The sequence below is a fragment of the Calonectris borealis genome, chromosome 11 (assembly GCF_964195595.1).
Source record: "Calonectris borealis chromosome 11, bCalBor7.hap1.2, whole genome shotgun sequence".
Taxonomy (NCBI): domain Eukaryota; kingdom Metazoa; phylum Chordata; class Aves; order Procellariiformes; family Procellariidae; genus Calonectris; species Calonectris borealis.
In genome coordinates, this window is record NC_134322.1 from 23,575,023 (window position 1) to 23,602,642 (window position 27,620).

At 53.4% G+C, this 27,620-nt stretch overlaps 1 protein-coding gene across 1 annotated transcript; it reads left to right on the forward strand.

The window, feature by feature from the left end:
* The first annotated feature begins 339 nt into the window (after positions 1-339).
* CPEB1 (cytoplasmic polyadenylation element binding protein 1) lies at positions 340-27,206 on the forward strand. The gene is made up of 10 exons (XM_075159541.1): positions 340-522; positions 16,623-16,849; positions 18,496-18,745; positions 19,057-19,170; positions 19,275-19,364; positions 20,377-20,513; positions 21,739-21,937; positions 24,456-24,550; positions 24,814-24,894; positions 25,774-27,206. The coding sequence occupies exons 1-10, from the start codon at positions 369-371 to the stop codon at positions 25,882-25,884; spliced, it is 1,458 nt and encodes a 485-aa protein (XP_075015642.1). The 5' UTR covers positions 340-368; the 3' UTR covers positions 25,885-27,206.
* The last annotated feature ends 414 nt before the right edge of the window (positions 27,207-27,620 follow it).

Here is a 27,620-nt window from a genome sequence, read left to right on the forward strand (position 1 = left end):
TTCTTACCTTTATTTTGTAAGAGCTGATGCAGTTCTCTTGCATGGCTGAGTGACGTCACTGTCAGCACAGTAAGCATCAGCAGCCTGGTCACATGCTGACCCAGTCAGTAATGCAGACGGGATAGGAAGGTGGAGGGGCTGAGGGGGGTGGGGGGCTGGTTTCTGGACATATGGTAGCCCTCCCTTTTGGGGTGCAACTGCTAGTTGCAGAAGCTGTGGCTTCAGAGCGGCACGAGACCTGGCTCGGGGCTTAACGCTTCGGAAAACTCCTTCTTTAAAAAGAAAAAAGCAGCCCTGAACTCTCAAGCTTCTGTTTGTTCTCAATCTGAGCAGACTTCCAGGACTCTGAAGAAGCAGTGGCAAGCAGGATGCTTTTCCCCACGTCCACGCAAGAGTCTTCCCGTGGCCTCCCAGACACCAACGATCTGTGCCTTGGCCTGCAGTCCCTCAACCTGACAGGGTGGGACAGACCCTGGAGCACCCAGGACTCTGACGCTGCAGCACAAACCAGCACACAGTCCGGTGAGTCTGACAGAAGCAGCAACAGTTGTTGGATTTCTTTTATTTTTGACAGTTTTAAAGCTAACATGGAGTGATTAGCTTGTGTGATGGGGTGCTGGCAGTTGCTGATGGGGGCTTCTCGACCTGTAATGCTTGTGTAATGTGGCGGTTTAGTTGGGGAGGCTGTGGCTGGCTGTGCCACAGCCCCCTCTGCTCTGCTGTCAGTTCACTGCAGACAAGAAGTGCCCAGGCTTGTGTTTTGCTCAGTGCTGTAACGCTGGTGGAGGAATAACCTCGCTGAGGGAAGAGGAGAAATCCTCTCCCTGCGTTTGGAGTGGGTGGGGGGGTGTGGTGTCAGGAGGCTGAACACGCCGGGTGGGAGTGAGGCTGAACTTCGCTCCGGCAGCCTGAGAAAATCCCTGGTGGCAGGTAGCTCTGCAGGCAGGGGTGCACGTGCTTGCAGAGGGAACCCCTCCTCGCCTGACTGCAAGAGTCCAGGCAGCACTGCTCGCTCCGACACTACGGCAGCGTTGCCTGCCAAACTCTGCCTGTGGGTGTGGTAGGCGCAGCCAGCACCCGACTAACAACTTCAGCCGGCAGCTTACAGGCTGAGTGGAAGACTTAAAGGGATCCTTCCCCACTCCCACGTTCAACTAGAAATAGCGGTCTGCTCCTAGCAGTGGGCTGGAAGAGATGCAGTGGAATGGCTTCTTGATTTAACTCTTTTGGTCCAGCGCAAACCTACGTGATCAGCAGGGTGTGGGCTTGCAGCCACGCGCTGCTGGCTGGCTTGTCCTTCCCCCTCAATCCTCTCAGTCTGGTTTTGCAGCTGGGATCAGATGGGGAGTTTTGGGGGTGCTGGGTGCTTCCCCTGGAGTGATGCAGGGTTCAGTTAACTCTTCCAGAGGCACCAGCCTTCTGTGTAAAATTGCAGGAGGAGAAAGGGGTGCTGCGTGCACAAACTTAATGCATCTCCTTGGCCTGGTGACGGGGCAGGAGGGTAAAACAGAGGGAAGAGTTCATTTCCCAGCCTTTAAGGGCTGTAAAAACCAGTTTCACAAATGGTGGTATGCTCGTTCCAGTATCAGTCCATGGAAAGATCTAGTGCTTTGGCAGAGTTTGTACAAGTTCAGCCTGGTTGCTACAGAAACTCATCCCTTTATAGCAGCACGCTGCTGCTTTGTTAAAAGGATAGTGCATCTCTGCACAGACTTGGGTGACACAAGAGGCCCCAGGCGTAAAGTTGGTGCTGACAGGAATGTAGATAGCTTCTGGGATGGCCTGGGCAGCGTGATTTGCCCATGTAGATGTTGGGGGGAGCAAGGGGATGCTGTCGACCACCTCTGATGTTCAGGGGATGCTGCCCTCAGGATAGGAAGAGCTTCTGGGACACAGACCTGAATGTTGCTGCATGGGTTGTGGGGGGGGGGAAAAAAATCACTTGTGGGGTAGTGGGAGTTTGAAATGACAGCTTCATCAGCACAGCTCACTTGAGTTTCTGTATCTAATTTCCGCAAGACTTAGCGTGCAGGCTTGTGTGTGGGCCCTAGCTCAGGCACTTGGGGTCTGCTTGCAGTCAGGTTGCAGTAGCTTTATTAAGCCTTGCTCTGCTCCAGCACATGGTCCTATGGGCTTCCCCTAATGAACTAGGGAATACCACACACTTGGTATCTGTCCTCCTTTCCTTGCCAGCTGAAACCTTGAAGGAGGAGGGAGAAATGGAAGTTGTTAGTGTGCAGTGGGCTGGACAGGTGCCTTAGAGCTGTACATAGCCCCTTATGGTTGCTAGCAGACTGTGGGGCATTGAACCTGTATTATAGGATTTTTAATGTAAAAAGCACACTTAAAGCAGGCAACATCCACACTGAAGGATTCTGCTGCTGCTAACAACCACAACACCCGGGGCTCGGTGCACAACGCCTCTGCAGAACAAGGGCTGTCGCACACCGAGGCAGCTGCTCTGTGCGGATGTCCCAGCCCCGCCTGATCCGCTGTAGCTGTCTCCAGTGCTCTCTTGGCCGGCTTCCTGCCAGGCTGTCTTGGCAGAGGCACGGATGTCTCTGCAGCGCTCCGGCAGGCAGGCAAGCAGTGCTTGCCCAAGCCTGTGGCAGGCTTTGCACCTTGCAGGTTGGGTGGTGGGGCTGAGTGGACCGTGACCATGGGGGTTCACTGTCAAGGGTGGAGGGGCTTCTGGTTTCAGGAGGGAGATTCATTTGGAGATGATTTGAAGGTGCTCCAGTGACCTCCCTGCTCGCAGAGGCTGTATCTGGTGTCAGGTGCCCCCGCTGACTGCAGTGCATCGTGCTGGAGCTCCTGCTTGCCGCAGAGGCCTGGGAAGAGCGGTAGGAAGGATCTAACCTCGGGCGCTGCCCTGGGCTTGAGTGATCTGCACCTAGTGGGTGTTTGTGACAATTTGTGGTAACAACTGCTGGAAGATGGCATCCAGTACTGTCTGGAGAGGCCTGTTTCCTCACTTCTCACTCCTGGTATTCCTCTCAGTACACAATGGAGGGATGGCTGGGGTGTAAAACCAGCCCGAATGCAGCTGTGCTGCTTCCACAGAGGAGCCTCTGGCCTGCAGAGGGGGTGCAGAGGGTCTAGGACTGTGTAGCTGGGTGTGTCATGATCCTAAGATCGCATTCTCCCTCTCAATCCCACCTTCCCTTCCCGGTTGTGCGACAGCTGGGCCAGGAGTGCTCCTTGGCCTGGGCTGCTGTTATTCTTCTGCTCCGAGAGCTGTGGGGATGGCGTACGCTGGCTGGAGAAGTGAAAGGCTGGTATCTGCGCACAGATGTTGTATTGCTTCAGCCTGCCCACACATCCCACGTCTGCAGAGCCTCATCTTTTTCTCCTCTGTGGGGGCCCTGGAGTTGCAATGTGGAGGTCCTTGGGAGGGGAGATCTTGTAGTTCAGGAGTGGCTTCTGAAAGGCTATGAAACCCTCCTCTCTGGGTGGCAGAGGAATGATCCTCTGTCCAAAAGCCGTACGGATCTGAGGAGTTGGCAGATGCCGATGCTTCCAGGCGGACAAGCCGTGCTGTGACAGAAAGAGGGAGGATGTGGAGAGGTTGCTACTGTGTCCAGGCGCTCCTGATGCCCAGTGCCGAGGCCTGGGAGGCTGCAGCTGGCCTAGCCCTAAGGGCTGGGTCTCCATCAGGGTGTCCTGAGAGCAGGTGAGGCAGTGTCAGTGCTGGCTGTCTTTAGGGGCTGGGGAGGGACAGTGCTGCCAAGCAGAGCTGTTGTGCCACTGGTGCCCAAGCGTTTGGAAGGTTCCAGCAGTGACTCAGCTGTGCAGACCCATGGGGAGGTGGCTGGAAGGGTGGAAATGCAAAAAAAAAAAAAAAACCACCTAACAATCAGGCTAAAAATATTGCTGATGTGGTCCCCTGCAGTGCCTGTGCTTGAGTACTGATGATCTGGGACCTCCTCTCCTGTCTGCATATTCCCTGCCAGCATGGAGCTCTCTGCCTGGGAAGGACCTTTGGCTGCAAACCCTTCTGGTGTCACCTTGCGCTCAGGGTGGTGTCACGGCGCAGCCTGGCGCAGTGGGATCAGGTGCCTGCTGGGGCTGTGCTGGAGGAGGCCAGAGAGCAGCGGGGCTGGTTTGTACACTCCGTTCCTGCCTATGTCCCCCTTCCCAAAGGGCTGCTGAACCCCTTGCACCTAGACGAGATTATTTGTAACAAGTTTTCCTTCTGGGTCCAGCGCTGTAACATACTGAGGATGCGTGCTTAGCCCTTGAGAGTGTGCCAGATGCGCTGCCATCCCTGAAGCTGGTGTCTGGAGAGAGCCTTTCTGGGAGGCAGCAGCTGCTGCAGGCTCGAGCTGCCTGTATTTATTGGCTGTAGGATTGAACTGCTGTCTCATAGCAGGAAAGGCATCTCAAACCCACTGCTGCCACTAGATCTGTCAGGCTGGAAATACTTCAGGAAATACTTCAGGAAGTCCCAGAAACCTCCTCTGTGGCCCAGGGAGGGGCTTTTGCAGGAAACTGGCCTTGAACACTTCCAGTCCTGCCATCCCCAGCTGTATTTCTTGAGGCAGTGTTTCCCCCTTCTTTAAAGGAGCCTTATAGTAGGCAGACACTTCTGTTAAGACCTTTGAGTTTATCGCTCTGCAGAGGCAAGGAAGGGTTAAGAGGCAGTGAGATGGGATTGCCCTTGATGGTATCCTTTACCTTCACTACCCTGTTCCTCAAGGAGCACAGGCAAATGGGGTCTCGATCCAATTTTTGCCTAGAGAACAGGTGACAGCAGTACACAAGCAGATCCGTGTGCAGATTTTGGGTCTCCCTGGCTGGTTTGTAGCCTGTATGCCAGCTGCTTGGTCTGGCTGGTCTGTCCTACATCGGGAGACTGAGGCTAACCCTATGTGGGACAGGCAGACTTGCCCGCTGGGAAATCATCCTAAAACCAGCCTGTTAACACTAAGTTTGTGATGCTAACCTGCAAGGACGTTTTCAGGAGGATCAGCTCTTCTTCCAGAGAGGATGTCTGCCTCTCTAGGTGAGCCTAGCCTGAGCAGGTGAGCTCTTCCTGATGGTGTCAGATGGACCACCTTGCTGTATCTGCCTCTCTGCTTGGTGTGTGACCATAAAGCTGCTGGTGCAGCAACAGATTCAAGCTTTTGCTTTGATCTGTTCTTGAGACTGCAGCTCCAGCCTCATCCGTGCCCTCTCTGGGGTGGTTGCTGCTGTCTCATTCTCTAGCCTGCAAGGTTATAGCTCCAGTCGCTCTGGTGCTGGGGAAGTGGCCTGTGGTACAGAAGCACTGCTGGATCTTTCCAGCCCTTGGTTCTCCTGCTTACCAGTGCACAGCAACTTCTTTCTGCAATAAGCTTGAACATGCTGATTATCTGTAGTTGCTTAAAATCAGCTAGGCTAGAACCACAGGCAATCTGTTGTGTGTTGCCTGGCAGATAGCTGAGGCCTCTGTGATGAGTACAAATCACTGTGAAGTCTTCAAGGCAAAACTCTATCTCTGAAGGATGAAAGAAAAGACCTGTTGCACAGAGGGAAGCACGGTTGTTGTCAGACTCCTAGCCTTTCTTCTCAGTAACAACAAGAGGGACTTGTAAGCTGCTCCCCCAGCATAGGCTGTTTTCAGACTGTCCTCAGAAATGCTGTATAGGTGGTGGCAGGCACCTGAGAAACCACCCCCCACCCCCAAGTGAGAGCTGCCAATCAGTCTGGGGGTGGTTGTTGCTAATAAGCACCACATAGCAATTGCTGGCCTTCCTTGAGTTGTTGGTTTGAGTGTTCAGCTGCAAAGCTTGAGGAAGACCCTACAGGGGCAGAGGATTTGGGTGAGGGAAGTCCCCCAGATCTCTGGCTGTGCTCCCTGGCTGTTTAATTTGCTGCTAGGCTAACCTGTGCTGCAGCATGGTGCCAAGTGCCTGCTCCATAGTGCTCTCCCTTGTGCCGCTCTGCGTGTCTGGGTCCCTCCCTGCTCTTCTATCTGCTGTGTTTTGGACAAGTGGTTTCAGAAGATGGTCACTGCCTGGGTGTGCCCAGTAGCTGCATCAACTCAAAACAGCAGTGTAACCCTCAACTGCATATTCCTCCTTGGCTGCATGAAAATCCTTTTCCTTGTGCTAGAGGAAGGTTTCAGAGGCTCATTGTGATAGGGAAGAGCTCAGCATCTGGAGCTAACTCTAGGTTATTACATGCCACCAGAGAAGCCAAGAAGGACTCTTTCTGCTCCCTAGTGAAGGGGGAGCTTCAGGTCCAGGGAGGGAGCACTTCACCCAGAGTGAGACTCACTTCATCAGAGTTCACCTGCAGCCTTGCTCAGGTTTAAGCCTGAGTCTGCCTGGAAAACTCAGTAAAAGGTTCCTTCATACTGCTGATGGTATGGCTGTTTGTGCTGGAGCAAGGAGGCGAGACCACCTCTTGCTGGCCTCAGACCTGCACCTGATTCAGGGCAAACAGGTAACCAAAGACTTGGTGGTGGTGGGGATCCTGAATCCCCATGTTCTCAGAGTCCTTTGCCTTGAATGAAGACAGGCTTTCCCAGCAGCTGTGTGTTAAGCCCTGGTCCTTCTGAAGCAGCCTGCCTGCTCTTCAGGACTTGGTAGTGGAAGCATGAACGTAGTGGTGGTGCCTTGTATGTGGAGGTTAATTATAATAATGCTGTAAGGGAACAAAGCTGGGAGCTGGCTTGAATCACATGGTCTCCTGTGTGGTGGTTGTACTTCAGGAGTACCTGAGACAGCCTTACTAAAAGCTTGCCCCATGCCATCTTAGCTCTTGTAGGGCTTTTCTGAGGATGCACTTGGTGTGGATGCTTAATGGGCCCTTGTTTCTTGAGCGTGTTTCAGTAAGGGTTGCTCACACTCTGTGTGCTCATTTCTCAACTGCTGGCCAGAGCCAGCTGTGCTGTGGAGTAGAAAGCAGGGAGCACTTAATAGCTGCAGACTGCTCATGTGGCAGCAGTATTTGATCCTTAAGAGAATAAAATATGTATTGAATAAGTAAAACAAGTATTAAACCTCTGAGTTTGCAGTTGATTTCTAATGGAAATTGCTCTTAATCCACCTCTTGAAGCTTCCATTTGAGTAGCTTCTCCTAAACAGATTTATTTTTATTTGCTCTGATGCTGTAAAATAAAGATGCAAATAGATGAGTAACTGGAACAGGAATCTAACCAGCATCTCTGCTTGTGTCTAGCTAGAACTGAAGTGGGTCAGGGCAGCCTCCAGTCTTGTGCTGAAGAAGGCTTGCAGGAGCAGGCACACACCACCCAAAACCTTCCCCTTGACTTCTGTCAGGGAAGGATGTTTTATTGTGGGCTCACCTGAGGGGCTGTTGCTGCTGCCTGGATGCTCTCTGGAGGTAATAGTGGACGAGTGTGAGTGCAAGGAAGGCACAAACTTCTCGAGCATCTGATCCTGCTCAAAGCTGTTGGAGATGCAGTGAAGAAAATGCTCCATCACTGGCGGATCTCCACCCTTCATAGACATGCTGATTGGTGCTCCACTGCCTGGTGATGCTGGTGTGTACAAATACATTGGGCTCGTGGAGCTTGTAAGCCTTTAAGCTTTTTGACTCAAGTTGTGGTCTGGAGTGTGTGCCTCTTGGCTAGTTCCTGAAGTGAGCCTTAACAAGCATGTTCCCTTCTGAGGAGTGCATTGGAGCTGCTGTTTGGTGGCTCTGAGCTGCCTCAGGCAGGTGTAGCTTAGTCTTTCCCACCCCCCCCGTGTCGTGATTGATACTGGAGGTAGCAGCAGGGTGTTTTAGGTGTGTGCAGGCTCTGGCCTGGGGTAAGATTCATCCCCAGAATTGTGCCAGTCAAATAAGAGATAGGGCGAGTAGGTTTTCCTCCAACCCTTGCGCTGCTAGACGTCTAAGGAGCGGATGGGACGCTTGCTTGCTGGGCAAAGCAGACATGAAAAGCTTTGCTGCAGCTTCATTGGTGGTAATATGGTAGCTCTCAAGAAGAGGGCCTGAATGTGTGTTTGGCTTGATGCCTTCATTACAAACACCACAGCGTGTGCAGCTCTGAGTGCTTCCCCTTGGAGCTGGGTAGGGGAACTGCCCAGACTTTGCACAGCTTCTGGAGCTGCTCTCCTAGTGTGCTGGGGCTGCCTGTAGCAGAAGGCAGGAGTGATGCCTGCTCCTCCCCTTTCCCAGCTCTGGTGGGACAGGCCCCGAGTTCAGCATCTGCTCCTGCCTTAGACCTGAGTTTGTCCCTGGTGCTGCCTTGTGCCTGGGCACAGCTTGCTGCTCTGGTAACCAGGCTGTGTAGCGTGGTGCTGCAGGGTGACCTGTCATTGCGGTGACACTAGGGGCAAGGCCAGTTTGACCTGTCTGTTCAGCTGAAATCCCTCTAGCTGACTTCTCGTGCAGTGGCTGCATGTGGGACTGCTGTAAGAGGGCTTCTTAGGCCCTCTGAAGTGCTCTTGACAGGGTGTCTTTTTAGGGTGGTGGGGCAATTCAGGTTGGAAGGGACCTCTTGAGGTTATCTAGTCCAGCTTCCTGCTCAGAGCAGGATAGGAAAGCTGCTGGAGAGTGCCAAAAGGAGCATAGCCCACGGGGCTGTAAAAACTTAATTCATGGGCAGCCTCAGTGTTCCCAGAACAAGGCCTGTTTAAATGGGCACCTCCGCTGAGCTGGCTCTGAAATAATCTGCTTCCCAAAGGTGCTGTGGTCCTTCAGCTGTCACCACATAGACACTGCACGGTGCCACTGTGGGGCAGAATTAACAGCCCCCCAGAGGGTGCAGGCTGAGGGCAGGGGCAGTGGGCAGGGCATCTCCAGCCAGTGCTGCATCTTCCATCTCAGCACCTTGTATCCATGTCTCCGGGCTCGCTCGCCTTGTGCGTGGTCCCTTAGGTGCTGGCAAAACAGCTGAATCACAGGTGATGACTGGGCTACTGCCAGCTCAGAAGTGGCTCTCAGACACAGCAGCAGCTGCCATCTGTTTGAGATGGCCACGGAGAAATGTCCAGCTTCCCTCCTTGCCCCTCTGGCTTGTTTTCTCTCCAGAGTGTGGAGGGAGGGTGAAGCAAACCCCTAAGGCTGTCATTCTGTACCTGAGGCATCCAGACCTCTGGAAGGTAACTAGGAACCTGCAGGCATCACTGGTGGTGCTGGGTGTGCCAATCTAGCGATGAAGTATGTGGCTTTATGCCAGCCGAATGCCTTAGTGAGGCTTGTATGCCATTTCTCAAATAAGATTGCATTTGGGACTAAAGCCTGTCTTTTTTAGCTCTTCCTTTACCGCATCCTGCTGCCTTGCCCAAAGGGGTACGGCCAATAGCCTGCTCCCCCTGATCCACCTCTAGAACATACCTTCTCCTAAAGGTGGTATCCTGATGGACTCGACACCCCACAAACTGCGATGCAGCTGAGCAGTGAAAATGAGTCAGCCTCATCCTTGTTAGCACGTAAAGTAACACATGCTGCAGAGTTTGCGCCCTGGACGTTGCAGCAGATAATTGAGAGGAGTTTGGTACTTAAATATAGAAGTGTTTGTTCTTGAGGCTTGCGAAGCTGAAGCTTGTTGTGCAGAATTTGACCTGAATATGTTGGCTTTTAAATCTCTCTGGGACTGATACATGTTAAAACCTGCTGTATTTCAATGTTCTGATCTTTTTAAAGACGAACGCAGTTGTGGCAGTCTGCTTAGTGAATGCAATTACCTGTGCACTTCTAATCCTGAATTGCGTTTTAGCTGTCTTTACTGATTTTATGTTTACCTTGGGCATCTGTTTTCCCTTCCCAGAAACACAGTAGTAAATTCCCTGCCTCAAGAAGCAGCGAGGCTTGTTGTCAGCCAGGTCCCACTCTCTCAGTGCAGGAGGAGGACCTGTGCTCTCAAACATTAATGCAATAAGCTTCTCTGTATTCCTAGTTCTGCTGCTGTTTCCATTTTTCAGGGCACGCTGGGGAAGTGACTTACCATGTTGGTGCCAGAACCAAGAATAGACCTCAGGTGTCCTGACTCTAATTCTGTGGTTCAGCTGTGGGATCATGCTGCCTTTTTTTATTCCCCTGCCCCCTTATTAGCAAACCAGAAATAGCTGCCCAAATATCCTCAGTTCTTCTTTGCCCCAAATGAAGAATCTGTCAGGGCAGAGGTTCCTCTTCTGTAGTTCAGAAACAAAAAGGGCTGTGCCGTAGTTCCTATTTAGATGGTGGTTACTGCTGATTTGATCACATCTGCAGTTCTGGGAGCTGCTTTTCTTGAAAGTTGGCAGTTGGTTCAGGATGATTGAGACTTCTGTTGCTATGCACAGCTCTGGAGAAGCTGTGCGCATCTGACTCTGGGTGGCTTTTCACATAACGGAGTGACTTCTTTCTCCATTGGAGTAATGGGATTGTAATCAAATTGGGAGGATTTGAGGTGGACGAGGCCTCTAGAGGTATTCAGTATGCTGCTCAGATGAGCTCTGAGGGCCTAAGGATGGAGATCCCTTCCACCCCTCTGGGCCCTGTCACATGGCTGCTCCACTTAAGAGGAAGAAATTCATGTGCCATTTCTCTTGCTGCAGCTTTTCCCTGTTTGTGCAGCTGTAAAAGCCTGGCTGTTCCCTGTAGCTCCCTGTTGAGGAGTGAATAAAGGGGGGAATCCAATGTCTGCCTTCCCTGTGCCAAGCAGAGCCTGTTCCTATACTGTGTGCCGCAGCCCCGCAACTGTCATCGCAGCTTCTGCTGGGCTTGGTTCAGTTGGTGTCTCCTGTGCTTCCTATGCTGCGGCTGCAGGTGTGCAATGCGAGGTCCCATGGCTGCAGGCATAAAGTGCTAAAACTTCACTTAACATCAGTCTGGAGTATTGATCACCCCTTCCCCTGCAGTGAGCGGGTCGTGTTTTAAGCAGCTCGGTGCTCATGTGTGGTGGAGGGGGAAAACTCACTCTGGCAGCCTGTCTGGCTTTGTCGCTGCCATAACTACAGAGACGTTAACTGTAGCTGTAGGAGGTGGTTAAGGTGCCCGTTTGCCTTTCAGACATGCAAATGTTTCTTTTGCCATGAAGTTGCCTAGTGTCTGTAGGAGGTGCTGCTTTTTGGCTGACTAAAACATTCAGCCTGCTCCCACCCCACCAGGATAGAGTCTGGCTGGGCGGTAAAAACTGCAGACAAGCTGTTTTTCTGGAACTGCAGCAGGCTATTGTTTGGGACATCAGCCTTTTTTCTTTACAAGCTTATTTGACGAATGACAAAAGAAACTGCACTGTATTCAGTCTCCAGGGCCTTGGTCACGCTGCTTGCCTCCTCCGCCACCCTGCCCCAAATGTGCATACAGCTCCTGCAGCCTCTGGGCATGGCAGGTGTCTCTGTGTGGAAGCAGAAGTGTGGTGGCACTGAAACCCATCTCTTCTGCCCTGCTTCTCTTGGTAAGAGCTTTCCTATTGATCTCTTTGCCTCTGCCTGCTCAAGGAGATCAGGGCAGAAGGGTGGACTTTGTAGTTGGTGGATGAAGGGGAGGTCTTGACAGTCTGCCATCCTTCCTGTGCTGAGTAATCTCCCAGCAGACAAACTTCTGGTATCTTCGCTCAGGAGGTTGAAATGTCCCTCTGTCTAACCTTGATGGTGGTGCCAGCCAACAAAAGTGACCCTCTGAAGGGCTCGGCGTCATAGACCTGCTCAGACAAATCCTGGTTGCTTCTAAATAGCCTTTCTCCAGCCCTGCGGTGAGCTTTCAAAAGCTGAAATATGTATTCAGAGCATGACTTCAAAGCGCATGCATGTGCTTACATCTAGCACTTGGTGCCACCGCCAAATGCAGTGTCAAACTGCCTATGTATTAAGCATGCAGGTGCCAGATGTTGCTTGTGATGTAAGAATCTGGAGCCTGGCATGCTGCTCAGCTCAACAGGAGTTTCTTGTGTGCATGCACACGGTAACGTATGCCTTCAGGCTTGTGAAGAGGCCGAGCGATGTGTGTCACCCCATGGCAAGTGCTGTTTTCCTCTGTGGGGAAGCTTCCACTGATGTTCTTCCAGTGGGGGGACAGATCTTGAGCAGAAGGACCTGGACAGCTGTAAGGTGGTTTTGCTCTGGGCAAGACTTGGTTTCCAGATAACTTGGCTAAAACTGAGGCACCAAGGAGTAAAGAACATAAGCGCTGCTCTGCTAATGTGCTGTTGGCTTGTTCTGCTGGGTGGTCTCCTGCAGACCCAAGCTAAAGCAGTACTTTTCAGAGGACAGCTTAATGGCAGCAGAGCTTTTTGTCAGCTCTAGCTGTCAGGAATAAATTCAGTAGGTGCTCTGTGTGTAGTGCTCTTCTTATCTTAAGGTCTTATTCAAGGCATTAAACCGTCATTTGTCATCAGCATAGTGGTAAGGTAGTTTATTTACTCATAGCCCTTCCCTGAGCTGCCAGCATTGGTAAGCCCAGCTCCTTAGGGCTCATCTTTACATCCATCTCTTATAAAATGGGCTTGGTCAAAGCTACCAGGAAGGTCTAATTCTTAAATGGCTGTAAATTACAGTATGCAGGGAAGAAAGCCATATGCTTCAAGGTCCTGGGCAGGTGCTGAAAATCTTAAATTGCAAGTCTAACCAGCATGTGGAATAAAAGCTGTTCTGAGGCTGGTTGGGTTGGGCATTGGGCATCTTGCTGTTGGGGCACCTTTCCCAAGGTGCAAGCTATGAATTGCAGCTTGGGCTGATGGAGTGATCTGCTTGAGATAGGCTAAGTTCCTGTTAAATGTGGTAGCTCTCTGGTTGGTAACCGGATTTAAAAGATAATTTGGGGTCTACAGAACAGTGTTGGCCTGAAGAGTTGAAACTAGCCACCCTGTGAAACCACCACCGTGGACTCAGTGTAGCTGTGTACTTCTGCTGTGAAGTGTCTGGCTTGGGCGTGATGGGTCCAAGATGCTTGCGCGTGCTCCTCTCGGTATCTTTAGGGGCCCCAGAATGATGCAGGAATTAAGAGTATGTATTGCAACAGCATTGTCTTGATACCATTTACTAGGGAAAACTCAACTAAGGAGGAGGAATGGTTCATAAAATGCTCATTCTCTAGAGAGCGACCTGAGCGCCCGCGAACTGGAAGAGTGCCACGCTGGTATCGAGACTGCTCCACAGAGCTCTTAAATCTGTCAGCGTTTGGCTGATGTGCTCAAAGATGGAGCACACTGGCTCTGAATCCAGTCATTAAAGCTGCAGCAGTGAGTCAAAAGTCAGAGCTGAGTTTCTATTAAAAGCTACCTTTTTTGCTGTCCCCTGCAAAGGAGCGTTGGCATGTGCCTCTCTTGCAGCTCTGAGTGGAGGCATGAAAAGTTCCAGAAGCTCTCTGCAAACTGCCGTGCTCTGGACAGCAGGGCCGCCGTGTATGAGCAGATGAATGGGAATCCTATTGACCCTTCAGTTGAAATTTCCCCTATAGATGTGAAAAATACTTAGTTGTTTGCACTTAGGGTTTTTTTTAGTCTGAGTAGTTACCTGATGTTTGCTGCTTCACTTCAGAATTTTCAGGGATGCTCTTGACACCAGAAATTGCTGATGCATCTTGCATGTGCATTGGAAATGTTTTTTTCTCTTCTGCAAGCTGTCTGCTTGGGAGGGGGAGACAAGGCCAACTTCCCTGGAAGAACTGTGGTTTTGAATGGCCCCAATGACTTGAGGGGTTTTTTTAGGTGGGCGGCCTTTGTCAGGCTCTTGTGCCCCATCCCCAGGACAGGGTTCAATGGGTTAGAGCAGGGAGTTAGAGCAGGAAGCCTTCAGGTTAGGGGGGTGAAAAATAAGATCTGGTCTCTTATGCTGATGTTTCCTAGGCTACCTGCAAAGGCGGGCTTCAGGGGACACAACCTGATTGCTAAGCAAGTATAAAGGAGGAAACACCGAGCATGGCTCATGGCTTTTCCTCCTGATGTCCCTGTGAGTGGCTGTAGATACCAAGTGAAGCTGAGTCAGACCCGCTGGGGTGATGCAGGGTCTCCCACGAGCTCAGTGTAGCCTGCAGAGCGTGTAACTGAGCGCTGCCTGTGCAGACCTGTCAAAGCTTCTGGAGTGGATGAAATCCATCTGTATTAACAGCAGGATGTCAGCGCTTCCAGGACATGAGGTTAGGAGTGGGTCAGTTGTAGCTGGCAGGATTTTGCTTGGTGGTAGCTGCTGAAACTTGGATGCCCAGACAGTAGATCCCTTTAAAGGCTGGTAATCCTGCTACTTGAATACACTCATACTGGCCTTACTGGTTTTCTAGCTGCAATGAGAGCTAAGCAATCCTGGGAGCAAATGTGTAAGCAGTGGCTACAGCAAGCCAGAGCAGTGGCAGAGATGAGGGTGAAATAAATGCGGCAGAGCAGTTGGACCCTGTAATGCCTCTGGGAGCTCCTGATGAGTCCCTGAACCTGTGCTGATGCATCCCAGTGGAGTTCTGGTCCTGCATCTCTGATAAGCAGGAGATGAGGTGCAGGACAGCATTGCCTGATAGCAATCTGCATGGCATTTGCTGTTCCAGGTCTCTAGGAACGCTGCACACAGGGTCAGCAGAGGGCTGCTTGCTGCCTGGCATTACAAACCCACTGTGCTCGATGGCTGAGGAGGAGGGCATCAGCGCTGGAGCGTTTGTTGGCAGTGAGGCTTGGGCCATGGGATCAGCTGCTTTGCTTTGACTCTTGTACTGTTTAGTGACTAATCAGATTTTTGAGCCTGTTTAACAAATTCAGCTGTCTCCCTTGAACAATACACTGGCTGTATTTTTAAACACATCACGTGGCTTCAGAGAAGTCGGCAAACCAGCGTAGTGCGGCTTGCCTGGGCTGGGAGATGCTTTGCCCTGCTCTGTGCTGTGACTAGGAGGGAGCAGTCTCCTCCGCGGCTCGAGCCGTCTGCAGCAGCTTTCCCTCGCTACCCACCGCAGCTAGCAGGGCGGCTGCTGCTCCTCGAGCTCTGCCCAGGGTAAGTACTGCTGGGTCAGCGAGGTTTTTCTGGGGCTGCGGGGTTGGGTGTAAGCACAGGTGCTGCTGTCGGGGAGAGCCAAGCAGATATTCAGAGGGCAGGAGGTCCCTTTCCAAGTGCGGTCAGAGAGGAGTTCATAGTGCTGTGCCGCAGCCAAAATGAGTCTGCACCTCTGTTGGGGAAACTCGCAGGGATAAGGCTCTGCAAATGTGGGAAGATGCTGTGACTGTCGCTGAGGGCTCCTGCAGACCAGCTCTGCCTCGGGATGAGGTAGATGCTTCAAGTAAAGGACCCACCTGTACATGTCTGGGGTTTCTGTTAATGTTTTGAGTTTCTCACTGTAGTGTGAGGCTAGAGATGCCAGCTCCTGGCAGGTATGCTGCTGGGTAATGCAGCTTGGGACAGGTATATCCCAGCATCTCTCTTCAGGCACGCTCGGCAGCTTTCTCTGGCCTTGGCACCGAGCTGGTACTGGTGTCAGACCGTAGTGCACTTGGGCATGATGGCATTTTTTACTCACCTGGCTTGGGCAGTGTTTTGGATTATTAATCCTCTTCTGCACAAGACCTACTGAAAATCTGGGTTAAAAACCTTGTGGTCCTAGCTGGTTGAGATCAGGTGGGGCTGGAGGATATCAAGTGGATCCCAAACCTGCTTTGCTGAAAACTGAAAGCTTCAGGGCAAGCTGCCTTGTTTTGCAGCCTCTGAATAATTAAAAACATTTCTGAATGCTTTGCTCTTTTCATTTGGTTTGGGGACACATTCAGCTTGCTGAGACTTGCTCCTTTTGAATAGAGCTGGCTGGTGTCGTGCCCCTGTGGGATCCCGTGTGGCTGAGCCTGCCCTGTGTTCCCTCTCCTTCTGGGTGGCAGCTGGCCCCACACTGCTGACCCACAGAGCAGGACAGGACTTTCATGACCCCTCGGTGGCCTGGTGCTCTGCTTGGGGTGGGTGGCTCTGTTTGTGGGGAGGAATTTGCTTGCCTCGATTCTCCTCAGTGGGAGGAAAACCTGCTGCTGTGCGAGGGAAACAGTCTGGCTCGTACTCGTCTGTCGGCTCTCGGGCAAAGGCCTGACCAGACAGGCTTGTTGTGGATGCGTACCGGGGACGGTGCTGCCGCTGACTGTGAAGCGTCTCCTTTGTCAGCAGGCCAGACTGGCACATTGCTGGCCGCCCGTAGCCAGCTCCTGTGGGGGCTGATGTGTGCGACGTCCCACCTCTGAGCCTGCAAATGCCTGTTAATGGCCCAGGCCTTGCTGCTCTTAGCCTGGCCATCGGTGTGTGCAGCAAACACTGGCTGTGGGCCCAGGCTGTGCCCCCATCGCTAAAACTGTGTGGGTAGCTGCCTCCTCTGGGTCCCAGCTTGCTCCAGCACAAGCAGCAAGAAATGCCAGCATAATGGTGCAGACTGGGCGGAGGGCCTATCTGGAGCACCTGTATGAGGTCCATAACCAGGACGTGGGGTTGCAGATTCTGCTCCCAGATGAAATGGGACCTCCTGGCTGATCTCAGCCTTGGGAGGGTAACCCACCTTCGTGTTTGTTGGCCTCACCAGGCTGCTGCCATTGCTTCCAGCTGCATGGTATAGTGCTACAACTGATGGCAAAGAGCGCACAGCCTTTCTGGAGTGGTGCAGAGGGTCGGTACCTGCCAGATGAGCTATTTGTGGGCTGATGGGAGCCCAGTACCCTCCTGGGCCTCTGCCACAAGAGCTGGGGGGGAAGGAGGTGCACCATGCTGCAGCACTGATGGGCTCTTTCTCTGTTGCAGTTCTCAGCATGCTGAGTAACCCTCTTGGGAACGTCCTGGGGAAGCCCCCGCTGGGTTTCCTGCCTCTAGACCCCATTGGTTCGGACCTGTCAGAAAAGTTTTCCACGCCAACGCTGAGGAATTCCCGCCTGGACTCCCGCTCCCTCCTGGACTCCCGTTCCAGCAGCCCCTCGGACTCAGACACCAGTGGGTTCAGCTCTGGCTCTGACCACCTCTCAGACTTGATTGTAAGTTTGTCTTGCACCCACTCTGTGGGGTTCCTGGTGTCTTGCTGCATTTCTGGGGAGCACAGGAGAGCTGGGGGGGGCTGCACGCTGCAGCCATGCCTGCTCAGGAAGGCAAGGGAGTGCTGGAGGGAGCTGTCATGCCCATGCTGACACAGTGAGGTTCTCCTGCAGCCCAGGGTTTGGAAGAAGGGCTGCTCATGCAGTCCTTCAGCACAGACTAGCAGTATCCTTTTTTTTTCCTTCTAAAAAATATTTTGGCCTTTTGGCTTTGTGCTTGCAGCCCATTAGGGTGAAAGCAGCTCCCGGAGGGGTCTGAGTGCTTGAGCTGGTGTGTGGCAGGAGGGTGTCCATGCCCTGATCCCAACAGGGAGGTGGTCGATCAGTGTAGCTGCCTTCAAGGCTCCAGCCTGGGCTTCTCAGGAGCTCCTGTCGCTGCCTTTCATTGCCCTTCCCGATTGCTAACTGCACTTGTCCATCTCAGGGCTGTTTCTTCTAGAGCAAACTGGGTCTAGCCTGCTCCTGTTCCCTAAAGCATAGCTAAATTTGGAAGCCAGTGAGTGAGGCGAGTGTCTGTCTTGCTGACCCAGTCTGTGCTGCTGGGTCTGCGTTGCAGTGTGAGCAGCAGCTCTGGGTGCCAGCAGGACAGCCTGGCTCCTGCCAGCTCTGTGGGTGCTGCTGCACAGCTCGTCCTCAGGACCTGAGGCTAAAGCCAGGGCCGAGCTGCTCCTGGCTCTGCTGTGGTGTGGCTGTGGCCTTGACCCCCATGTTGGGGTGGGTGTGAAGGACACAGTTGGCTTGATGTGGAGTTGATTCTCCTGTGATCCACAGGAGAGAATCAGGATCTTGCAGGGGTGCTGTAAGCAGCTGCAGCGCACCAGGCTCTGATGATGGCAGGCAGTGCGGGGTGGCAGGGCTTTGTGCTGGCCTTGTTGATGAAGGTCAGGTCTTCCCCAGCGCGGCCTTGGCGTGGGCGGCTGTGCCGCAGCAGTGCACAGCTAGATCCGCAGAGCGGCTGGCACTCTGAGCTGCACAGTGTCTCGCATCCCTGCTGTTTTATTAATCCGTGCTTTTACTCCTTCCACCCTGGGAGAGGCATGTTAAACCTGCAAGCAGTTGGGTCTGCAGCCAGCTGAGCCCACACCCTGGTCAGGCAGGGCTGGGAGCTGGTCTGTAGAGGGCAAGAGCCAGCTGGCTGCCTGCAGAGCTCGTGGGTGCTGCCGGCAAGCCCTGCCTGCTGCAGGCAGGGCCCAAAGCAAAACATGAGGCTCCTCCTGGGGAGGCTGGTGCTCCCTGGGGGTGGCAGCTGTCCTTGAGACTGTGCAGACAGGGGGTAGCTGTTGGCTTTGTGGTCTGCAAGGTGTCTCCTGCCTAATGATCCCTGCCGCTGGTAATTTGGCATGGGTTCAGTGGGAAATGGCTGCAGGGGAGGCCTTTCCCAGAGAAGCTGTGGTCCCATCAGGCTGCTGGGACAGGTGAGGTGGCTGCTTTCCTGCCTCTGCCAGACCTCAGAGGGTCTCAGGAGAACAGAGATCACTGAGCCCCTTCTCCTGCTGTGGGTGAGACCAGGGCCCCAGCATGATGCACGGCCTCCAGTATTATGTGCTCTTACTCGGAAGCTGGGTTTTAATGTGGACTTTCTCTTGCAGTCAAGCCTTCGCATCTCCCCCCCTCTGCCCTTCCTGCCCCTCAGTGGGGTGTCAAGGGACCCCCTAAAGATGGGAGTGGGGTCCCGGCTGGATCAAGATCAAGCTGCCCTGGCTGCAGTAACTTCCTCCCCAGCCAGTGCATCAAAAAGATGGCCTGGAGCATCTGCGTGGCCTTCCTGGGATCTCCTGGACTCTCCAGAAGACCCCTTCAGTATTGAAAGAGAAGCTAGGCTTCATAGGCAAGCAGCGGGTAAGTTGGATGGTGGATCTCAGCAGGCGTTGGTGCATGGTAATGGTCCTGTGCTTCTGGGAGGGTATGTAGGTGGCCTCCGTGCAGATAATGTGGCTGGACGTGAGTTTGCAGCAGATCCGACCTTTCTCCATGCACAAACCTGACTGTGAGTCTACCTGCTCGCAGAAAAACAGCTGTCTGGGCAGCTGCCTGTTGCTGCTGCAGCTCTGCTGAACCTATAGTTGTGGAATATGGGGATTTGCTTGGAGACCTATGGGAGAGTGGGAAGTAAATGGTCCTATACTGAGCGTTGCTTGTGCTTGTCCAAGCTGTGAATGAAGCAACCTGTACCTGGAGCGGGCAACTGCCTCCCCGAAACTACAAGAACCCCGTCTACTCCTGCAAAGTGTTCCTGGGAGGAGTCCCATGGGACATTACGGAAGGTAAGCAGCCCCTGGCCCCGCACTGAGGCCTCGGGTTTTGACATGAGGAGGATGTAGGATGGAGCTTTTTGGGGGGATGCTGACTTCTCTCCTTCTGTGTGTAGCTGGACTGATCAACACCTTCCGTGTTTTTGGCTCACTGAGTGTGGAGTGGCCCGGTAAGGATGGCAAACACCCACGCTGCCCTCCCAAAGGTAATATGCCTAAAGGTAATAGCGACACGGTAGGGTTACTTTTTTCCCATGCTATGTTACAGCACGGATGCTGGGATGGTACGGCTGCATGCTGGTGACTGGATGGTACAGAGCACCCTAGGGTAAATGTCCCGCTCTCACTTGGGTCGGCACCAGGGTTGCAGAGCACTGTCACCTCAAACCTGGCGTCCCCACCCATCCCTACAGGGCTGGGCAGAAACCTGGGGTGGGGGGAAACCCTCTCTGGTGCTTCTGGAGCCCCACGTGGGGCTGTCTCGCTCTGGGCAATAGCCGCTAGTCCCCACTGCCAGCGTGAGCACCCGAAGCATGCACACCCTTGGCATAAAGCGCATGCGGTGAATCCAAATGTGCGTCCGCAGCAAGCTGGCAGGCTGTGGGGACTGGTGAGCCCAGCCGCGCCTGGGGCATAATCCTGTCTGAAGTAGCTGGGCTGATGTGTTGTGTAAGCAGTAATGAGTTACAGGGTAAGGAGCAACTGGTTTGAAGGCTTTGTAGTGCCTAATGGCCTCGTTCAGTCACCAGAGCAATGTGACGTGCAGAGTGCTGGCACTGATGGAAGTGATTTTTAAAGCCCTGAACTTATATTTCTGGGCCAAGACATCCTAAATGTAAAGCAAAGTCTGTTTCCCTACAGACCACACCATGGCCAGGCTGGTGGTGCCCACTTGTCGTGTCCAGATGTGGCTTTGTGTGGGGGACAGTGGACGTGGCACTGGACGTGGGCAACCTGCCCCCTTGTGCTGTGCTGAGTTTGGGCTCTTTCCCAGCTTGGCCAGGCTCCGTGCATCACAGGTGGATCTCCTATGTAGAGGCTGCTGGGGCAGGTGCTGCAAATCGCTGCCCTCCCCTAGAAGGGGTTGGGGACAGCAAGGGAGATGCAGTGCAGATACTTTAGGTGGCATCTGAGAGTGATTTTGAGTGTCTGCAAACCAGGATGATCTGTTCCTCCGCTGCAGTTCTAAAAACTGTCTCTTTCCCTTCACCTCTAAAGGATATGTCTACCTGGTGTTTGAGTCGGAGAAGTCTGTGCGTGCTCTGCTCCAGGCATGCTCCCAGGACCTGCTGAGTCCTGATGGGCTCAGTGAATACTACTTCAAGATGTCGAGCCGCAGGATGCGCTGCAAAGAGGTGAGCAGACCATGAGAGTAGCCCTGCAGATGACAGCAGGGGATGCTGATGAGATCCTTGGAGATAAGGGGGTGCATGGCGTTAACTCTGCTCTAGGAAAGCAGGGCTGAAGCAGAGCAGCAGAAGTCAAACTGGCTCTTGGCCATCTTTAATTGATGTGTTCCTGCGGTAGGGCTGTTCACAGGCAAGGAGGGAAGTGTCAGGTCGGAGTTTGTCCTTCGCAACAGCTTGTGTCAGGAATTGTGACCTGGAGCTCCTGCTTCTGTGGGGGACCCTGACTTCATGAAGCCAAGCAGCTTCAGTTGCCTGGAAAGGAGCACGGGAACAGAGATTTTGCTGCTTCATGCTTTTGCTTGCAGAGACAGACTTTGATCCCTTCGGTGCTTTTAGACCTCATCTGCTTGCAGAACAAATGGCTTTCATGCTCACCACAGGCAGATACTTTGGATCCACAGCTGTAACTGCAGCTGCTCCCCAGTGCAGCCTTGGCTGGCTGACCTGTCCTCTGGAGGTGGAGGTGCTGAGGCTGCCAGAGGCTCAGGTTGGCCTTCCAGTGAAGGGGGACCTTAGCTATAGATCAGGTACAGCTGCACGAGTTTGTGGACTTAAAAATTGAGATTCAGCTCTTATCTAGACAGGCACAAACTAATTGCACTCCAGACAGCTCTCCTGGTGTCTGGCTATTGGCAGCACTTTCATGCTTGGTGATTTAGCTCTGGCAGAAGTTTCTCCTCTTCGGAGCCCTATATCAGCTGTCTAGCAGATGGAAGCTCCTGTTGAAATTGGCAGTGGGTGGGTTGTACCATTGATCTCCTCCAGCAACAGGGTTCTGTGCAGGGAGGCATCTGACTGGGCTGTAAACATAGGTGCAGGCAGTAGGTAGAATCCACTCGTGCATGGATTGTTGCCTGACTGCCAGCCCTGACGGACTAGCGTTTTGGATTCCAGTTTGGCTGGAAGCAGAGCGGTGTGGGTGTTTTTGTTCCCTTGAGGGAACAGGAGGCCTTATGGGCTCTCCTGGGGTGTCTGGAGCAAAGCTGGAGTTCCAGAGCTGTAGTGCCCGAACGTGGGTCCTGAGCAGCAGTAATGAAGGGGCATTTGCAAGTTGGGGGTGAAGTCTGAGGGTCTGGGATGGCTTCTGCTGTCAGCCGAGGGCACTGTGGAGCAGCACAGCCTGTGGCTTTGCAGGCCCTTGGCCAACCGATTTGCTTGCCTGTGGTTTCAGGTGCAGGTGATCCCATGGGTGCTGGCAGACAGCAACTTTGTGCGCAGTCCGTCGCAGCGGCTTGATCCCAGCAAGACGGTGTTCGTGGGGGCTCTGCATGGGATGCTGAATGCGGAGGCCCTGGCAGCTGTCATGTATGACCTGTTTGGAGGGGTGGTCTACGCTGGCATTGACACGGACAAGCACAAGTATCCCATCGGTAAGTGGTGATCCCGCCAGGATCAGTAGTCACCCACAGCATGCTCTGAGGAGGCTGCAGGAGTGCCCCTTGCCTGGTCCCTCAATGGGGAAGACTGCCCAGGGCACCTTGGGGAGGGCTGGCAGAGCCAAGATGCCTGGGAACTGGAAGGTCCTAGATCATTCCAGAGCAGCTTGAGGTTTTTAATATCTCTTTAGGCCTTCCTGAAAGGTTTTCTGCTCTTGTTCAGTGCTGTTAATGGTCTTTAGATGCTGCTTTAGCTGCTCTTCCATCCCCAGAGCAGAGATGGCTGTGGGTCTTACCTTGGCTCCTGCTGCCTGTCGGGGCAAACTCAGGCCCACTGGCTGCTGGCCCTTCCTGCTGGGAAGCAGCCTGCTGTTGGGCAGCAGGAACTGGGCAGGGCTGTGGGCAGCTTGGTTGAACCAGCACTTGTGGGCAGCGTCCTGTCCCCGCTGTCCTGTTTGGATCCCCTTCAGGGTGCTGTTGCTTTGGGCTTCCAAAGCAGCTGGTAGCACAAGTGGAGAGGCTTCCCTGGGTCTCTTGACTGGGGGATGCCGTGTCCACCTCAGCTCAGGGCATCAACCTTCCTAGGGTCGGAGGGGTGCTGGGGATGAGTGTGACTCTTGGACACCACTCCCCTCCTCTGATGGGGCTGAAACCACAAACTGCTGCAGGCAGCAAATCTGGTGCTCAGCTGCTGCCTCAGCTCACGAGGAGAGCTGCTGCCCTGAACCATGGCCTCTGCAGCCCCTGTGGTAACCCAGAGGGTAGCACTGTCCCTGTGCCCTGCTGAGACAGCCTCCCAAAGGGGAATGGAGCACTTGCCACTCATGTCACAGGAGCTGAAACATGTCACATGTCACAACAGTGTCCTGTCTACCTCCCTGGTGGCCTCATGGGGCAGGGGACAGCACTGAGGTGACTAGTCTGTGTGGAAAAACCCTACGGCTTTGAGCATGAGGTCCAGATTTCCAGGCTCAGGCTGCAGCAAGTCGTGAATCTCCTGCATGTTGCCAGGCAGGAACAACATCAGAGTTTGGTAGTGCAGAGCTGTCTGCTGCTTGTCACTGTCCTTGGACAGCTTTCGGGCTTTTCTGGTCAAGGCTTGGTGCCCAAGGCCTGGGTTTAGGACCGTGGTGCTTTACCACTGAAGTGGCTTTGGGGGGACAGTCCCAAGGGGTTGGGAATGGAAGTGTGAGACTTCAAGCAAATTCTTAGTTCCTGTATGACCACGGATGAAGTCTTGCATATGGAGCTGCTGCGTGAGGCACTGTAAAGTCCTAGAGCATGACCTTAAAACCTCCTGTGGCTTCATGCAGAGTCCAGGTTGCTCCCTCAAGTAGGTGAGATCTCTGGCTCCCAACAGCAGACTGGCACTTCCACCCTTGAAGTTGTCCTAGAGTTACAGCAATGTGAACTCAATTTTGGTAACTAAACTGTACCCTAATTTTGTTTGTGTTGATTGAAGCATCTCCTGTGCTGAGATGCTGCCCCAGGCTTGCTTGACTGCTGCCCCTGGCTTGGCAGAAAGCTCCTCAAGGGAAGACCACTGTGTGTAACCTGCCTTGTGCCAAATCATCTCGGGTAGAGGGTGATCCTGCTGGAGGCATGTACTGTGAGAAATCAGTGTCTGACTGTAGTTATGAGGAGCTGCCTTTGAGACCAGCTGATCTGGGTCAACAGAGAAAGCCGTTGCCCAGAGGGCTTTTGGGGGGTCCCACTAGGAGATGGAATTGACCCTCTTAGAAGAGGAAGGATGCCCCTGAGCGCAGCTGCAATCCCTGTACACAGCGTAACCCTGAAACAGATCCACGCCCTCCAGCCTGTGTCCTGTGTGATGCTACAGGAGAGGAGTAGATGGATTCTGGGTAACGCTTTGCATTGTGGCTGTCAGTGGTGAGCTGAGCTTTAGCAATCTGCTGGCATGCAGGACCGTCTTGTAACAGCCAAAGCTCCCCTTACACCAAGGAAAAAAAACTTGTAGGTAAGCACAGATACATTTTCCTGGAGCTTAACAAAACTTGGCTGGAAACGAGCGGTGCAGGAACGCTGCTGACTGGCAATGAAGCTGCAAAATGCAAGGCTCCGGGATGAGTGGGAGGCTCAAAATAAAAGCTGCTGAGCTGTCTCGGCACTGGCTTATTTCGGGTGCAGGCATGGAGCCTGCTGCTGCGCTGCCCTCAGCAGTGCCCTGGCAGCCTCCCTCCGCCTGCCCGGCTGCTGCCGGTCCTCCTGGGAGCGCTGCCGCCTGTAAGCTCACATCTTAACCAGCCTGGAGGTGTCCGTGGAAAAGCCTTTCTGCTCCCAGCTGCCCGCTGTGCTTTTGTAACTGCCTGGGGAAGGAGGCAGGCAGAGCTGCAAGGCCTTGGATACGGTCTCCCTGCAAAAGCGACTTCCCTGCCAGTGGCTGAACTGCGCCGGGGAAGGGGTGGTGCTGGCAGCAGCTCCCTCTCAGCCTCCGCTGGTTCCTGCCGCAGGTGCTGGGTCAGTCTAACACTTGTGGTCTGGCTTGTTCCAGGGTCTGGCCGTGTCACCTTTAACAACCAGCGCAGCTATCTGAAGGCAGTGACCGCTGCGTTTGTGGAAATCAAAACTACCAAGTTTACTAAAAAGGTGAGTGGAGCTGATGGGGCAGCCCAGGGAGTTGAATCTGCGTGTGATGGGTGGTACTGCTGGGAGCACCACGATCTGCGTAGCCTGCCCCATATCCCTGTGGAAGCAGAGGGAGGTGGTGAACTGCTGCTCCGCCTGCTATGAGGGGTGCTGGGGATGGATTTGGGATACTCAGGGCGGTGGGTCGGTGCCGCTGGGGCTGCCCAGGGAGTGGGCAGTTGCCCCCAGCGCCGCTCCGTGCCCACTGCCTGGTTCTCCTGCAGGTTCAGATCGACCCGTACCTGGAGGACTCCATGTGCCAAGTCTGCAGTGCCCAGCCTGGCCCTTTCTTCTGCAGAGACCAGGTAAGGCTTTTCCCCTGCCGGCTGTCACACTCGGGGGAATCCCTCAAGGAGGAGCAGGCTCCGCTGCCCGCAGCAGTGTTCGCTTTAGTGTCTGGGGATGCCTGTTGTCCCTTGCCGAGTGGGGAGGATGAAGTCTTCATGCAAGAGCCCCAGCTGGGCCCTTGTTTTGGAGGAGGTGCAGCCCTCCTGGGGGGCAGCTCCAGTGCTCACCGGGAGGCGAAGGCAGCTTTCCACCCTACCTCGAGCCGGGGATGCCACAGCTCCGCTGGTGCTGTGCCAGAGCGCCAGGGCCTGCCCGAGGGGAGGCCGCTGCTCTGCGAGCCGTGACAAGCTGGAAGTTGGAGTGCCGTCACCCTGCGGTCGGTCCTGGGGCTGCCTGAAACGTAGGGGACTCTGGCTGACCTCTGCTCACTGTGGGCAAAGGAGCTCGGCCAGGGTCTGGCAGCTTCCCGCGGAGTCTAGATGGGAGATGAGCAGCAGCGCACTCTGCTCCGCTGGGAGAGATGGCAGCAGGAGTGCAGCGAGCGCTGGCAGAGCCCGGCTGCTGCCCCTGTCTCTGCCCAGGTGTTGGGCAGAGGTGCCGCAGCCCCTGCCTGCAAGTGCCCCCAGGAGGCTGCTTCTAGCCAGTGCCCAGATCCTGATCCTTTCAAACCTTTTCAAAAGGGGCCACGCTGGAAGCTCAGCACAACACGTACAACACGCCCTCCGGCAGCATTGCTGGAATTCCCTCCCTCAGCTTCAAAGAGACGCTGTGCTGGTGTGGGCTCATGGGCTGCAAAACCGGGGAGGGGAGGATGCCACTTCCCCGGTGGGCCAGTGTCCGTTTGTCTTGCCTCGGAACCCCTGCCCCACGGCCTTGCCCCTCTGCTCTCCCCACAGATCTGCTTCAAGTACTTCTGTCGCTCCTGCTGGCACTGGCAGCACTCCATGGAGGTCCTGCGTCACCACCGCCCGCTGATGCGCAACCAGAAGAACAGAGACTCCAGCTAAAGAGGCCGCCGAGGCTCGGGGGCTGCCGCAGGCGCAGGAGAAAGTCCTTTTGTTAACCTGCCAAGTGGAGAGCGCACGAGCGTGCCTGCTGGTGCCAGACCCAGGCTGGGAACGCGCTTCCTGAGGACTAATGGGGAAAAAAAAATCTTACATTCACGTTTGCACTTGCTGGTCTTTTTGTTTCTGCACTAATGCACAGTGAATTTTGTCGGGTTTTGTTTGGGGGTTTTTTGAGGGGGGGGAGCGCCCCTCAAGTGATTCTGCAGTTCCCAGACTTTGGTTCCTAGTTTGCTGACGAGAAGCAAAAAAAAAAAAGGGCCACGTGTTGAGAAGGTGTTTATGCAGATGCCTTCACCTAGGTTTTTTATTTATTAAAGGCGCTTTTTTACATTCCTTGCAATACTGATGGTAATAATGCAGGTCTCATTGGCTCCATTTTTTTGCAGTTGCCATACAGTGCCTTTCCATTCATTTAACCCCCATCTGAACGGCATAAACTGAATGTTCAGCTGGCGTTTTTTACTGTAACAACAAGGAGACTTTGCTCTTCATTTAAACCAAATCATATTTCATATTTTACGCTCGAGGGTTTTTACCAGTTCCTTTTTACACTCTTAAACAGTTTTTAAGTCGTTTGAAACGAGAGATTTTTTTCTTTCCTGGCAGCTTTTAACATTATTGCAATTTGTGTCTGGGGGCTGCTGGTGGAAAGTTGTAAATCGAGGGGTTTGCAACAGAACAGGATGGGCTTTTTTTGGATTTGAAACTGGACCGGATAAACGATCTCTGAGCTGCTGTATATAGTTTTAAATAGTTTGTTGCACTTTTTTAAGTTGCACTTAAGGGGGGTTGATAGAGGTTTTTAATCACACAAAGTCACAGGACTTACTTTTCTTTTGTAACTAGCTAAAAAAGGGCTGCGTTTCGGTGGACAGATGAAGGTTCATAGGAGCCCTTTCTCTTAGAGGGGACAAGTACTTTTCCTTTCCTTTATGAAATGTATGGAGTAACGGTGCAGTCGACTGAAATGCTGCTGCTGGGATTTGAGAACTTTAATTATTATTATTTTTTTTTTACTTTCCCCTCTATTGGAAGCTGTGTGCCAAAGAACCAGTGTCATAATTTCTCCCTCTTTTTTTCCTGCTGAGCTGATGTTGCATTGTTGCATATCCCAGCTGCTCTTTGTGGGGTTTTGTGAAGCTGTGTGTGAAGTCTCTACCTCATTGTAGTATATGCAGGCAAGACTGCACTCTCCTACAGACGCGTGGAGTAAGCTGTGGTGTAGTTTTTGGCACATAATAAACACGTTGCAGCAAAAAAAACCCTCTCGTGCTCCTTGCTTGTGCGCCTTGTGGGAAATCTCTACAACCTGGGGGGCTGCGGTGGCTCATCCTTGGCTCTTGGTGTTGAAACAGCTGGGAGAAGCCGAGCCTCAGCCTGGTGTGGTGGGGAACATATGGATCCTGTAGGTGACTCAGCTGAGGGGAGCGCTCTGCTGGGAGATGCATTTTTAGGTACCAGTTACCAAAGCACCTTCACTGGGTGCCTTAGGACTCCTTGGCAGAAGCAGCCAGGCTCCAGCTGGAGCTCCCCTACTTACAGCAGTGTGTTAATGAGGTTAATTAGAATGTCCCACCCCCTGTGTGCATTCCCACCCTCTTTGGTGGAGGGGTGACACCCTGCTTGGGGTGTTTGGCAGGGGAGATGGGCTCCAGGGGTCCTGCCTACAGGGTTTC